Source organism: Nyctereutes procyonoides, unplaced genomic scaffold (assembly GCF_905146905.1).
Source record: "Nyctereutes procyonoides isolate TBG_1078 unplaced genomic scaffold, NYPRO_anot_genome, whole genome shotgun sequence".
NCBI lineage: Eukaryota > Metazoa > Chordata > Mammalia > Carnivora > Canidae > Nyctereutes > Nyctereutes procyonoides.
In genome coordinates, this window is record NW_026575040.1 from 24,113,437 (window position 1) to 24,126,859 (window position 13,423).

General features: G+C 34.3%; 1 protein-coding gene across 3 annotated transcripts in view; it reads left to right on the top strand.

Annotated features, from left to right (window-relative positions):
• The window catches only part of TRPM7 (transient receptor potential cation channel subfamily M member 7), a 119,825-nt gene that overhangs the window by 59,444 nt on the left and 46,958 nt on the right, over positions 1-13,423 (top strand). For all 3 annotated transcript variants that reach the window (XM_055319774.1, XM_055319776.1, XM_055319775.1), the window contains exons 12-17: positions 2,234-2,368; positions 6,137-6,190; positions 9,838-9,978; positions 10,270-10,404; positions 10,942-11,222; positions 12,320-12,548. In XM_055319774.1, coding sequence (XP_055175749.1) covers positions 2,234-2,368; positions 6,137-6,190; positions 9,838-9,978; positions 10,270-10,404; positions 10,942-11,222; positions 12,320-12,548 — 975 coding nt within the window. The remainder of the gene's footprint in view (positions 1-2,233; positions 2,369-6,136; positions 6,191-9,837; positions 9,979-10,269; positions 10,405-10,941; positions 11,223-12,319; positions 12,549-13,423) is intronic.

Here is a 13,423-nt window from a genome sequence, read left to right on the forward strand (position 1 = left end):
AGCAGGTTCCATCCAGGGAGCCTGATGTGGGACTGGATCCTGGGACTCCGGGATCACGACCTGAGCCAAATGCAGATGCTCAACCACTGAGCCACCCAGGTGTCCCCCTATACAAATTTTTAAAAAGCAATATAATGCCCTATTGTGATAAAGACAAAAGTCATTTATAATAAAAGTGTATATTTTAATGCAGAGATCTCAGGAATAGCAACATATAATTGGCATAATAAATAATTAGATGCACTTATTTTATATAGGATCAGTATAAATGCTGCAGTTGTGAGTGCACACTAATACAAGAATGTTGTTGGTAATTTAAATTCCATGGGGAGCAGGAAAACACCCATTACTAGTATAGGACAAGGAAAGAACAGGAAGAAGACCAAGTAGAAATTTGAATAAACGTTAGTTTATGTTAGAATAAGTAATAACATAGCAGAATTATTTGTATGTAGTAAGAGAAAAAGAATATCAACTAAAATAGGAATAACATGCCATGATAAATTACCAGTTAATATGAGAAAATGAGTAAGTTTTACAGTGTTATTAATTAGTGTGGCCTTATCTAATTTAAGCACAATTCCAAAATATTTTCCTTGTTATGACATAGAACTAAGTGATGAAAAACACTGCAGAAAACATCTTTCTTCTTGAAATCCCATCATGTATAAGGGTATAGTCTATACCCTTAAATTTAGTTTATACCCTTAAAAAGATCTTGGTGATGGGGTACCTGGGTGGCTCAATGGTTGAGTGTCTGCCTTTGGCTTAGGGTGTGATCCCAGGATCCGAGATCGAGTCCCACGTCTGGCTCCTTGCAGGGAGCCTACTTCTCCCTCGGCCTGTGTCTCCCTCTTTCTCTGTCTCTGTGTCTCTCATGAATAAATAAATAAAATATATATTTTTTAAAGGAACAGTTTGTAAATGCTGATATACATGTGTTATATTAAACAGCACAGATCGTGTTGCTATTTGGAAATACAATTTTTTCTAATGGTGAATAATTTAAAGTTCTAAAGAAAGCTAAATATCATCTTATCTAATTTATATGATAGTTGGATTTCTGGAAAGTTCGTTTTGTAAAACAAACCATGACAATACTTTGTATATAAAGCAGAATTACTGCATTTTCATTGATGAACATCTAATGGGATAACAGAATTGTGTAAAATATGGAACAATTCCTTTTTTTTTAATTTTTTTTTTTTTTTATTTACTTATGATAGTCACAGAGAGAGAGAGAGAGGCAGAGACACAGGAGAGGAGAAGCAGGCTCCATGCACCGGGAGCCCGATGTGGGATTCGATCCCGGGTCTCCAGGATCGCGCCCCGGGCCAAAGACAGGCGCCAAACCGCTGCGCCACCCAGGGATCCCCAATTCCTTTTTAAGTACAATTGTCTGGCATGTGGTATGATCTTTGGTATCCTTTGAATATTAGTAATGATCCTCAATTATTGAAATGATCCCTTCAAACTTGAGGGGAAGAACACTGGGTGTTAGATACTATGTTGGCAAATTGAATTTAAATAAAATGTTAAAAAAAAAATTCCTCTAAAAAACCTTTCCTAAATGTCGAGAACTGTTGCTCTAAGGTATTTTTCTCCTAGATTTACTTGATAATGGATTCCCCACTCCCACCTCCCCACCCCCCACGCAACACTTTCCTGCAGAAATACTGCTTATGGAATGTTTTTTGGGGAATGCTACTCTGTAGAGGTCTTTTCTTTTATTCCCTTTATACCTTAACTCCTAACCATTTACTAATTTTGCTTTTTGTTGGGGAGGGGCAGAGGAAGAGGGATAGAGAGACTCTTAAGCAGGCTGCTGGATGCAGGGCTTGATCTCACAATCCTGAAATAATGAACTGAGCCAGAATCAAGAGTTGGACACTTGACAGACTGAGCCTCTCAGGCCTCACCTATTTTGCATCTTTTTAATTTTGTTCTAAAACTGTTGAGAAACAAATAAGGAATTGCATTTAGAATTTTTAATCTGTGGGGCACCTGGGTGGCTCAGTGTTTGAGCACCTGCCTTTGGCTCAGGCTGTGACCCCAGGGTCCTGGGATTGAGTTGTACATTAGGTAGGCTCTCCACAGGGAGCCTGCTTCTCCCTCTACCAATGTCTCTGCCTCTCTGTGTGTGTCTCGTGAATAAATAAATAAAATCTTAAACAAAAAACAACTTTGTATAATTAGACTTTGTGAAATATATTCATTAATTTTTATATTTTAGGTTGGATCCTTGGAACAAGCTATGCTTGATGCTCTTGTGATGGATAGAGTTGCATTTGTGAAGCTTCTTATTGAAAATGGAGTAAGCATGCATAAATTTCTTACCATTCCTAGACTGGAAGAACTTTACAACACAGTAAGTATGTGTCAGAATTCTTTGTTGAATAAGCTTTATCATCTTTGGGAAGTGTCATTTTACCTGGACATATCAAATTCCACTGCCAAGACCTTTAATGATTTGCTTGATGACTTGGAAAAATTACTGCCAGTCTTAGGGTAGATTGGTTATGTGACAATCTGAAACTCTTTCCTTGTTTCTGGAGATTTTCCCTGATACCATAGCCACGTAAGAAGGAGGTAAAGTGTTTACAACTGTCTCCCATTTCTTCCCTTCACCACTTTTTAAAACTGTAGGATTAGCTTCTTCATTAAAAGTCACTGTATTTCCTTTTCTTTCCCCCCTTCTTGGTGGTCGTTTATTACACTAAATTTCATTGGATGCCTTTTCGTAATGGAGAAATTACACATTGTGTTTTCTTCTTTTTGTTTTTTACGTTCATAATTTTAACCTTGTGATATCCCCTTTTAGCTTACATACCATTTTTCATTTTTTTTTTCTAAAGAGCTCCTGAAAACTGTTCCCTATACAAAGATTGTCTAGCATTGGAGAGAGTAAATACTGCCCTTCTTACTGGTTTTCCATGTTACCAACATTATTTTAATTGAGCTATATTTTGAGGTACACTACTACCAAATCCTAGTTTTCTAACTTTGACTTTTCTGCAAAGCTCTCTGTACATTGATCAATTTCTTTGTATCTCTTCCTTTTCATGCCTAATGTTATTATACTTTGTCCTTTTAGCAGTCATACTACTTCTGTAATCTAATCTCCTGTCCTTTCTTCAAATCAATTCTTTAAACTAATTATTATAATCCTATATTTTACCATATCTTTCCCCAGTTAAAAAATCTTTGATAGTTCCCCAGTGTGTATAGAATAATACCCAAACCCTTAGCTTGATTTTCAAAGCTCTTCAGCTTTTGAAATTTTGCCGTAGCTAACTCTATCACTTGGCCTTTTATTCCCACCCCCACCTTCCCATACTAGATATTTTGGTTATGTTGTCTACCTACTATTTTCCCAAAATATAAACTGTTTAAGAAAGCATTTGTTTACAAAGTTTTGGTGTGTGTTTTTTTCTTAGCTACTCCTCACTTACTGGAATTGTATTCATTATTTAGAATGTAGCCATGCCACTGCTTCTGAACCCATGAATAAACCCATTGGCATAGTTAGTTGAGGATAATTATATCTTTCCCTTTGGATTGTAAATTTTTTTTGAGTAGGGATTATATTTTTATTTTCCTCCATTTTTTCTTAAATAGTGTCTAGCACAGTTAGATTGAACTTTGTTGACATTCTACTTGTTCCTAGCAAACAGATATAAAAATTAAAAGGATTATTCATTGTGCCACAGTAATAATTTATCCCTGAAATGTAAAGCTGGATATAAAATAATAGAAATAAGGGGCCTGGGTGGCTCAGTCATTTAAGTGTCTGCCTTTGGCTCAGGTCATGATTCTGGGGTCCTGGGATTGAGTTCTTCATTGGGCTCTCTGCATTGTGGGGAGTCTGCTTCTCCCTCTGTCCCTCCTTACACTTGTTCTCTCTTTCTCTCTCACTCTCTAAGTTTTTAAAATTTGATACCATTAGCAAGGCAAATACTTAATTGTGTAGCTCAAAGTTATTAAGATAACAGTTACTTTTCATACTGATGAATTTTTTTTAATGTTAAAGGATTATAAAACACAAAGATGTGGTTCTCAAGCTTTGTTATCAGGGCCCTATTATATAAAAATTGTTGAGCTTAAAAGCTATTTTAAAGTGGGTTTGTTTATATATGTTGATATTTACCATATTAGAACGTAAAACCAGTATTTTTAAAAAATACTTATTTTAAGTAATAACAATAAATCCATTACATGTTAATACAAATAACATTTTTCAAGAAAAAAATAGATTAGTGAGGAGAGTAGAATAGATTTACCGGTTAAAATCTCTTTAATGTGTAGCTTCATAGAAGGCAACTTTATTTTTTAAGATTTTTAATTTACTTACTCTTGAGAGACACAGAAAGAGGCAGAGATATAGGCAGGCTCCCCATGGGGAGCCTGATGGGGGACTCGATCTCAGGACCCCAGGATCACGACCTGAGCCAAAGACAGATGCTCAACCCCTGAGCCACCAGGTGCCCCAGAACCTTTTAAATTTAGCTATCACACAGCAAGAATCCTCTGGAAACTGCACTGAGAGTTTCTCACTGAACACTGAGAGAAATGAAAAAATGCAAATAACATGGTTGTTTTGTTTTGTTTTAAGAGAGAGAGGGAAAGAGAAAAGGTTGGAGGGAAAGGGGAAGAGAACTTTAAGTAGGTTGAGAGCGGAGCCTGACGAGCTCAATCTCATGACCCTGAGACTACCACCTGAGTGGAAACTAAGAGTCAGATGCTTAATTAACCGGGTCACCCAGATACCCTAAAGGGAAATAACATCTTAACATGATTCTGAAAATACTTTTGATCTCATGGACTAAAACAGTCTTGGGGGCTTTCAGGGGACCACACTTTGAAAACTGCTCTATTAAAGTATATTTATTTTATACTAAAAAATTATATTTAATACACAAAATTAATGGATTAAGATAAAACAGAATTCTAAATATTACATTTCTTTTTTTTAAAATATTACATTTCTATATTATATACAGTTAGAGAAAATACAGTGAAACTTGCTAATACCTAAAAAATATGAAATACTTCATATTATTTTTAAAAAATTAATATGGAGCATTGCCAGAGAGAACTCAGCTCCTGAGTATTGGATAGATTAAATATTGTAAAAAGAGAAAGAGCAAAGTAAGGCAAAATAGAGTTTATGCCTGGTATTAGGTACAGTTATCTTCAGGTATTATATAGAATAAATCAATAAAATAATGTTTTAAAGAAGTTAGAGGCTTACCCTGTTAGATTTGCAAATCTATTACCTATTACCAAGTATATGTGATCAAAATGGAAAAGTAGATTGAATGGATTAATATGACCTCATAAAAAATTAATAACAACAATGATGGATTAATCCCATTTGATATTTTATTTATTTATTTAATTTTGATATGTATTTATTTGAGAGAGAAAGAGCACATGAACACTCACAGAGATAAGGAGAAGCAGATTCTATGCTGAGCAGGGAGCCTGACACCGGGCTTGATCCTAGGAACCCAGGATCGTGACCTTAGCTGAAGGCAGATGCTTAACCACCTGAGCCACCCAGACGTTTCTGATACTTCTTTTAAACAATAAAAGTGTTGAAAATAAATCTTTATTTGTAATGCCTAGATGCCTAGAATTCATTGCAGTAAGTTTTAGACGAATCAAAGCACTGTCTAGAAAGAACACATTTTTGGCCCATTTACCTCAGTCTTGATGGGGGAGATGATATTTGATACCATCAAAATAAGATTACTGTAAAAATGGAACATGTGGTTAGTCTAATAGTATACATAAATGGGAGTAAGATATTAAGATACTTATGGATGTAAGTATGCCAATTTAACTTCCTTAAGTGGAAATTAAGATGACATATATGTTACAAGTTTGTTACCCAAACTATTTAAAGTATTGGTGCAACTTGATGGTTAGTGGCAGAAACAAGGTACATTCTAACAAGAAGAGAGTATATATAGCTCCATTATCAGTGAAAGAAATGTAAACTAAAGATAGAATTGTGAAGCTTGCAGCATTTGCATGATTTAAAATTTGTGTTGGAAGTTGTGTTGGAAGGAAGTTGTTAACATTATATTAGAAGAAAAATAATAATTTGCTCTACTTTTTTCTCCTTTTAAAGAAACAAGGTCCAACTAATCCAATGCTATTTCATCTCGTTCGGGATGTCAAACAGGTAAGAGATTGTTTTGGTTTTTGAAAATGCTATTTTAAAAATTGATTACACTTCATCTGTTTCCAAAACACATTTAAATAATATACTTCTTAAAAATAGCAATAAAATGACATTTTTTTAGAACAAGATAAAAATAAGGGCTAAATTTCTGGTAACATAGAAATAAAGAGCATAATATATCAAATGAAGAAAAAGGAAAGGTTATGAAATTAAGACCCAGTTTTCTGAGCTTCTAGTCATCTGAGACAAAGTGTGATAAAGTTCTTAATACTCATTGGTCCATCAGAATGTATTTTCTTTCTGTGTTCACAAGAAATTTGTTACCTGGGCCTTTAGAAGATATTGAATAAAGACATTGAGGGAAGCACAGGATGGTGATCTTCATGGAAGATTTTGCCAGTAAAAATGCTGAAATGTTCATTTATTCATGAGAGAAACAGAAGCAGGTTCCATGCAGAAAGCCTGATGCGGGATCGGTCCCGGACTCGATCCCAGACTCCAGGATCACGCCCTGGGCCAAAGGCAGGCGCTAAACCGCTGAGCCTCCCAGGCGTCCCTGAACCCTCTCCTCATATGCAGTATTGATCAAGACTGAATGTCTAACAGTCATATGGTCTAAAGCCATTCTGTGGTCACTGAATTTGATGACTAATATCCCCCTACTCTACTATTAGGATTCTTTATGAATTAATAGTTTTAGACATTTATTAAAAATTGTATAGTCATTTAAAATATTGGTATCCAGTAGTTTTCCTAGTGAGAAGGTATTCATTTAATTAGTTGAAATTTTTTTTAGTTTGTGAACTAAAATGCTTTTTTTCTAGAACTTTTTTTAAAAAAACATTTTATTTATTCATGAGACACACACACACACACACACACACAGAGAGAGAGAGAGAGAGGCAGAGAGAGAGAGAGAGAGAGAGAGAGAGGCAGAGAGACCGGCAGAGGGAGAAGCAGGCTCGGCTCCATGCAGGGAGCCCAATGTGGGACTCAATCCCGGCTTGCTCTTAAATATGAGTATACTATTAACTGAAAAATTAAATAGGAAATGTCATTTTGTTTTAATTTTTTCTGTTTTATTTAATAATAAACTAGCATCCTGTAGGAAGAACTTAGACTTTATTATACTTAGAAATATTTTTTCTTTAATTCAATTTTTTCCATTTATTTTCCTTTATGCCTTCATTAAAACATTTCACATACTATAAAATTGATTCATTTAAGGAGTTCAGTGGCTTTTAGTATATTCACGGTTGTGTGACTATCACTACAATCTAATTTTAAAGTAACTGTACCTATTAGTAGTCACTCCACATTCCTGCTTCCTTTTCTAATCCCTGCCTGTCCCCTGCCCTAAGCAATTGTTTTGTTTTATTTTATTTTATTTTATTTTATTTTATTTTATTTTATTTTATTTTATTTTATTTATTTATTTATTTATTTATTTATTTATTTAATTTATTTATGACACTGAGAGAGAGGTAGAGTCATAGGCAGAGGGAGAAGCAGGCTCCAGGCAGGGAGCCCGATATGGGACTCGATCCCAGGCCTCCAGGATCAATCACACCCTGAGCCAAAGGCAGACGGTCAACTGCTGAGCCACCCAGGCGTCCCCCTAGCCAACTGTTGGTTTTTTTTTTTATTATTTCTTTATTATTATTATTTTTTATTTATGATAGTCACAGAGAGAGAGAGGCAGAGACACAGGCAGAGGGAGAAGCAGGCTCCATGCACCGGGAGCCTGATGTCGGACTCGATTCCGGGTCTCCAGGATTGCGCCCTGGGCCAAAGGCAGGTGCCAAACCGCTGCGCCACCCAGGGATCCCCCCCAGCCAACTGTTAATCTGCTTTCTATCTGCATGGATTTGTCTATTCTGGATGTTTCACATTGATTTGTGGTTTCATTGTCGTGGTTAAAATAAAGCTTTTTTTCTTCCTAGAAAGCTTGAGTGATGGGGTAGATCTTCAGTCCAGGGGTTCCTAAAACACATTTGCATTATGATTTACTTATGTGGGTTAGCAGAAAGAACTATAGTTGTTAATTCTAGAAACAGATTTGTTGGAGCCAGGGTATCTCCACTGGTTAAGCGTCTCCCATCAGCTAAGGTCCCAATCCCAGGGTTCTGGGATTGAGTCCTGCATTGGGCAACCTGTTCTCAGGGAGCCTGCTTCTCCCTCTTCCTGTCTGTCTCTCATGAATAAATAAATAAAATCATTAAAAATGAAAAAAGATGTTATATATTGATTATCTTTACATTGGTAGCTATACTAAACCAATTTTTAAAATTTCTATAAGTGAAAAATCCTAAAGTAAAGGCAATAATTCACTGTTTTCTGAATCAAATTAATAAGTTGAGTGCTATCAGTATTGTATAGTTTGAGAAATTGCTCATCGTGCTTTTTTAGATAACTCACTTAATTTCCCTTAATTTAAATATTTCCCATGTAAGTGAGGTCATATGGTATTTGTCAAGTTTTTTGAAAAAAGAAAACTAAAAAGTTAGCATGATATCTTCATTTATAAATATATTTGGAAATGGCTCGACAAAAAAACATCTTGCATTTAAGGTGAAAATAATTTTTGATTAATTTTTAAATCAGATTTAAGGAGTATAAGTATTTAGAAATTTAAAATTTCACAGATGAAACCAAATTATAAAAAAATTTTTAAAGTACTGGGGCACCTAGGAGTGCCTGAGTGGCTCAGTCAGTTAAGCATCCAACTCTTGATTTCGGTTCAGGTCATGATCTCTGGGTCGTGAGATCCAGCCCCGCATCAGGCTCCACACTCAACTTGGTCTCTGCTTGAGATTGTCTCTCCTTTTCCCTCTGCTGTTCCCTATTGTGTGCACACTCTCTTTCTCTCTCTCAAATAAATAAATAAAATCTTTAAAAAGTTTTTTTAAGTCTTAATTTTATGAAATTATGATTAGGGAAATGGAAAGAATGGTGATGGTAGGAGGGCAGAATTGATTGATATATGTAAATCATCTTACAATTAAACCCTTTCAAGATTATTTAATGAAATTAACCAAATACATGATTCTGAACAGGCAGTCTTCCAAACTCACAAGTGGCTCATGGTCCAGAAGTTTATTTGTAAATTTATGTCCTGGGAAAATGAAGTCTTAGTTCTAAACAATGTTATAAGTAGTAGTTTAAATCTTAGATGAGGCTATAAAAAACTTGTGTAACCTATAATATAGCCAATATAATTTTGGCTAAAAAATACTTATAGGTACTTATGGGCCAGTCTGGAAATATAATTAACACTTATAGCATTATTTTTGCAGGATGCAATTGATGATAATGTGTCGCTGTGAAAATGAAATACTTGGCTCAAAAAATTCCTTTGCCTTTATGTATAAAGTATTAGGGCATTGGAAAGATCAAATGAACTTATGCTATAAGCCATACTTGTGTCCTGAGCACACCTTTGTGACTTCAAAACTTCAGAATCCCCTCTTCTTATAGAAAGAAATGAGGAAGAGATTATTTCCTTCTCCTGTAAAGATAGGTACTGGCAACCCCAGCTTACTGTAACAAGTAAACGTTTGTCATTTTGTAGATTAGGTGCATTTCTAGGCCCTTATGAAAATATTGAGAAATATCCTGTCTATATAAAACTAATGTTTTGTTTCCAGGGAAATCTTCCTCCGGGATATAAGATCACCCTAATCGATATAGGACTTGTTATTGAATATCTTATGGGAGGAACCTATAGATGCACCTATACTCGGAAACGTTTTCGATTAATATATAATAGTCTTGGTGGAAATAATCGGGTATGTAATATTTGGGGGGAGGTCTACACATGTACTTTATACACTTTATAAGTTAAAAATTCATAAAAACACTTTAAAAGTTTAAAATTACTCAGAATAGTGAAAGCATTGTCTTAAAAATACTTTATTTTCAACTATAAAAGTACATAGAAATATTTTGTAACTGAAATCCAAAACAAAGCATTTTTTTCTGTGTGTACACATTTGTACATAGATATGAATTGAGTCTTGCATTTTTATGATTTATCAGTATATTTAAATTTGTAAAAACTAATAAGCTTTCATTTTCAGAGATCTGGCCGAAATACGTCCAGCAGCACTCCTCAGTTACGCAAGAGTCATGAATCTTTTGGCAATAGGGCAGATAAAAAGGAAAAAATGAGACACAATCATTTCATTAAAACAGCACAGCCCTATCGACCAAAGGTATGTTCACATAAGTAATATCTTTTCTAGATTTCGTTCTTTCTAATTTACTAGTATTTATGAAACAAAAAACTACTTGTTTTAGCAAGAATGAACTTTTGTTTGTAGATATATCTTTGATTCTCTCATGCAAAAAGATATTATGAAGTTAGTGATTCTATGAGGTTTTTTTATATTTAGCACTAATAAAAATTTCTAAATGTTAACTGCCTTCTTTTATTCCACTTTAACTTAACATGTGAGATAAAAGTGTTTTATACAAACTTTACTTTCATTAAAATTATGTTTTATCAGGTATTAGTCAAAATATTTAGGCCCTTTAATTTTGGAAAACTATATTATAATGATTTTTTTTTTAGAAATACCGTTTCTATGAAACCCGAGCTATAATAAAATTAAGCATATAAAATTTACCATTTTGATTTGTGCAGTTGTATGAATTTGAAGACTAGTGTAAAAGAGATTTTGTAACAATTCTCACAGTAATGTCACATGGCCTTATTAGAATGAATCTTAGACATTTGTTTTCCCTTGAAGATTGATACAGCTGTGGAAGAAGGAAAGAAGAAAAGAGCCAAAGATGAAATTGTAGATATTGATGATCCAGAAACCAAGCGCTTTCCTTACCCACTTAATGAACTGCTAATTTGGGCTTGCCTTATGAAGAGACAGGTCATGGCCCGATTTTTATGGCAGCATGGTGAAGAATCAATGGCTAAAGCATTAGTTGCCTGTAAGATCTATCGTTCAATGGCATATGAAGCAAAGCAGAGTGACCTTGTAGATGATACTTCAGAAGAATTGAAACAGTATTCTAAGTAAGTTAGATTTTATCTTTCAAACATTTAAAAACGACAATATGTTTAAGTGAAGAGTATAGTGTCATGCACTTAGTGGGTATATATATATGTATAATTTTATTGGCACAATTAAAATGTATTAGGTACTTTTAATTATTGATTGGTTGGTTGAAAGGGAGGGAGAAGGGCAGAGAGAGAGGGAGAGAGAATCTTAAGCAGACTCCTCACTGGGCATGGACTCCAGGGCGATTCTTGGCTCCATCTCCCAACTCTGATCATGACCTAAGCCAAAATCAGGAGTGGGATGCTTAACCTACTGAGCCACCCGCATGCCCCAGAATGTATTAGATACTTCTTAAAATTCAGAAAGAAACTTTCCTGCTTATGCACATAAAAAGAGGTTGTAAAATTGTTTATAATTCAAGCGTTAAGTATTTTAGCAAGAAAGAAGAAATGCCAGAAGTCAGTTTAATAATTGCACGTACTAGCAGTTAATTCGATTAGGAAAAGTTCCATTTGAAGTGGTAAGGAAAAGAAAGTGAGATTTTGAGCTGTGTTCTAAGGAAATGAATTGAATTCAACTGGAAGGGCGTTTTGTTTTGTTCTTGTTTTTTTGTTTTTTCCTTTCGAAGGGCATTTTGGAAGGTAGAACTACATATGTGGAAGAGTAAAACGGTTCACAGAAGTTTACACTTACAGAATAATGGGAATATTAAGCTGGAAAGATATTTTGTAGGAAACTTTTTGCTAGAAAACAGGATTTACCTTTCCCCAAATGCCTTTGGAAGAGAGTAAGAGTTATTACTGAAGATAACTCAAGCAGGGATCTTATGACCACTTACTGGGGATCTAAGATTCAGGTGTTTTTCATAATTAGGTTAATCCCTATTCATTTCTTAATGTGACATATTTTAATATTTTGTGATATCCACCATAGTAGTAGACATCTGGGAACAGAGCTACATGATTCTAATGCCTTATAATTTCCTGAGTGTCAATATTAAAAATAAATGTTATATTAAAAATAAATATTAAATATGAAATGAAATTTTGTAAGTATAGTGTCTACAACTACAGTTTGGTAATATGAATGTTTTGGCTTTTTCTTTTGATAGTGATTTTGGTCAACTAGCAGTTGAATTACTAGAACAATCTTTCAGACAAGATGAAACTATGGCTATGAAATTGCTTACTTATGAACTGAAAAACTGGAGTAATTCTACCTGCCTCAAGTTAGCAGTTTCTTCAAGACTTAGACCTTTTGTAGCTCACACCTGTACACAAATGTTGTTATCTGATATGTGGATGGGAAGGCTGAATATGAGGAAAAATTCCTGGTACAAGGTATACCTTAGAAACAATTTGATATAAAGTATGTGATTAGATAAAAAGAGAGAATTAGCCCAGATATCTAGTAAAATGCCTTGATTTATGAGAATTCTGGGGGTGGCAGTGTTGGCATTTTATCTCAAGTGGCATGAAGTGGCCTCTTTTTTCTTCCTATTCTTCACTCTAAATCCTTTCTGGTGTTGATTATTGCAACTCTCTGAGCTAGAAGCATGGGGCAACAAATGGAAGTATTGGTGTTTACAGTCCTGAGCGGCCATGAAAAAAAGTTGCTTCTTTATGAAAAGATAGTTTCCATATTCTAAAATTGACGACCTGTCTACTAACTTAATAATTTGTTTTACTTGAATAATTGAAGTACATTAGATATACCTAGTTTTTATGGAAAGAATTCATCAGATAAAATGTTGACTGGTTCTTTTGGTTTCATCATAGTGAGAGATACTACTTTAAACTTTCCTTTTCATTATCTTATATCTTAAATAAGGTACAGAAATGTAGAAGGCAGAAATCAGGCAAGTGGTTTAACCATTGTAAATAGATAACAAATACTGATCATCTAATAAAAGTAGTGGTGAAAGATTAACCAATAAAAACCCTGATACACAATTATAATTTATTTGTGCTGTAGGATATTTTGCAGGTAATAACATAAAATATTACAAATAAACCTGTTTATAGAGGCACAAGCTGAGTAATTGTGTTATGACATAGAATAGTTGCAAAGAGATTTTGGATAAAATTAAACACAATAGCTTCATAAGACTTGAATTTTATTTAAAGAATAAAACAAATTACTAAATCTTTTCTATATCCTCATATCATAGTACTCAATTGTTTTATTACTCCTTAAAACAATTCAACCTGGGCCT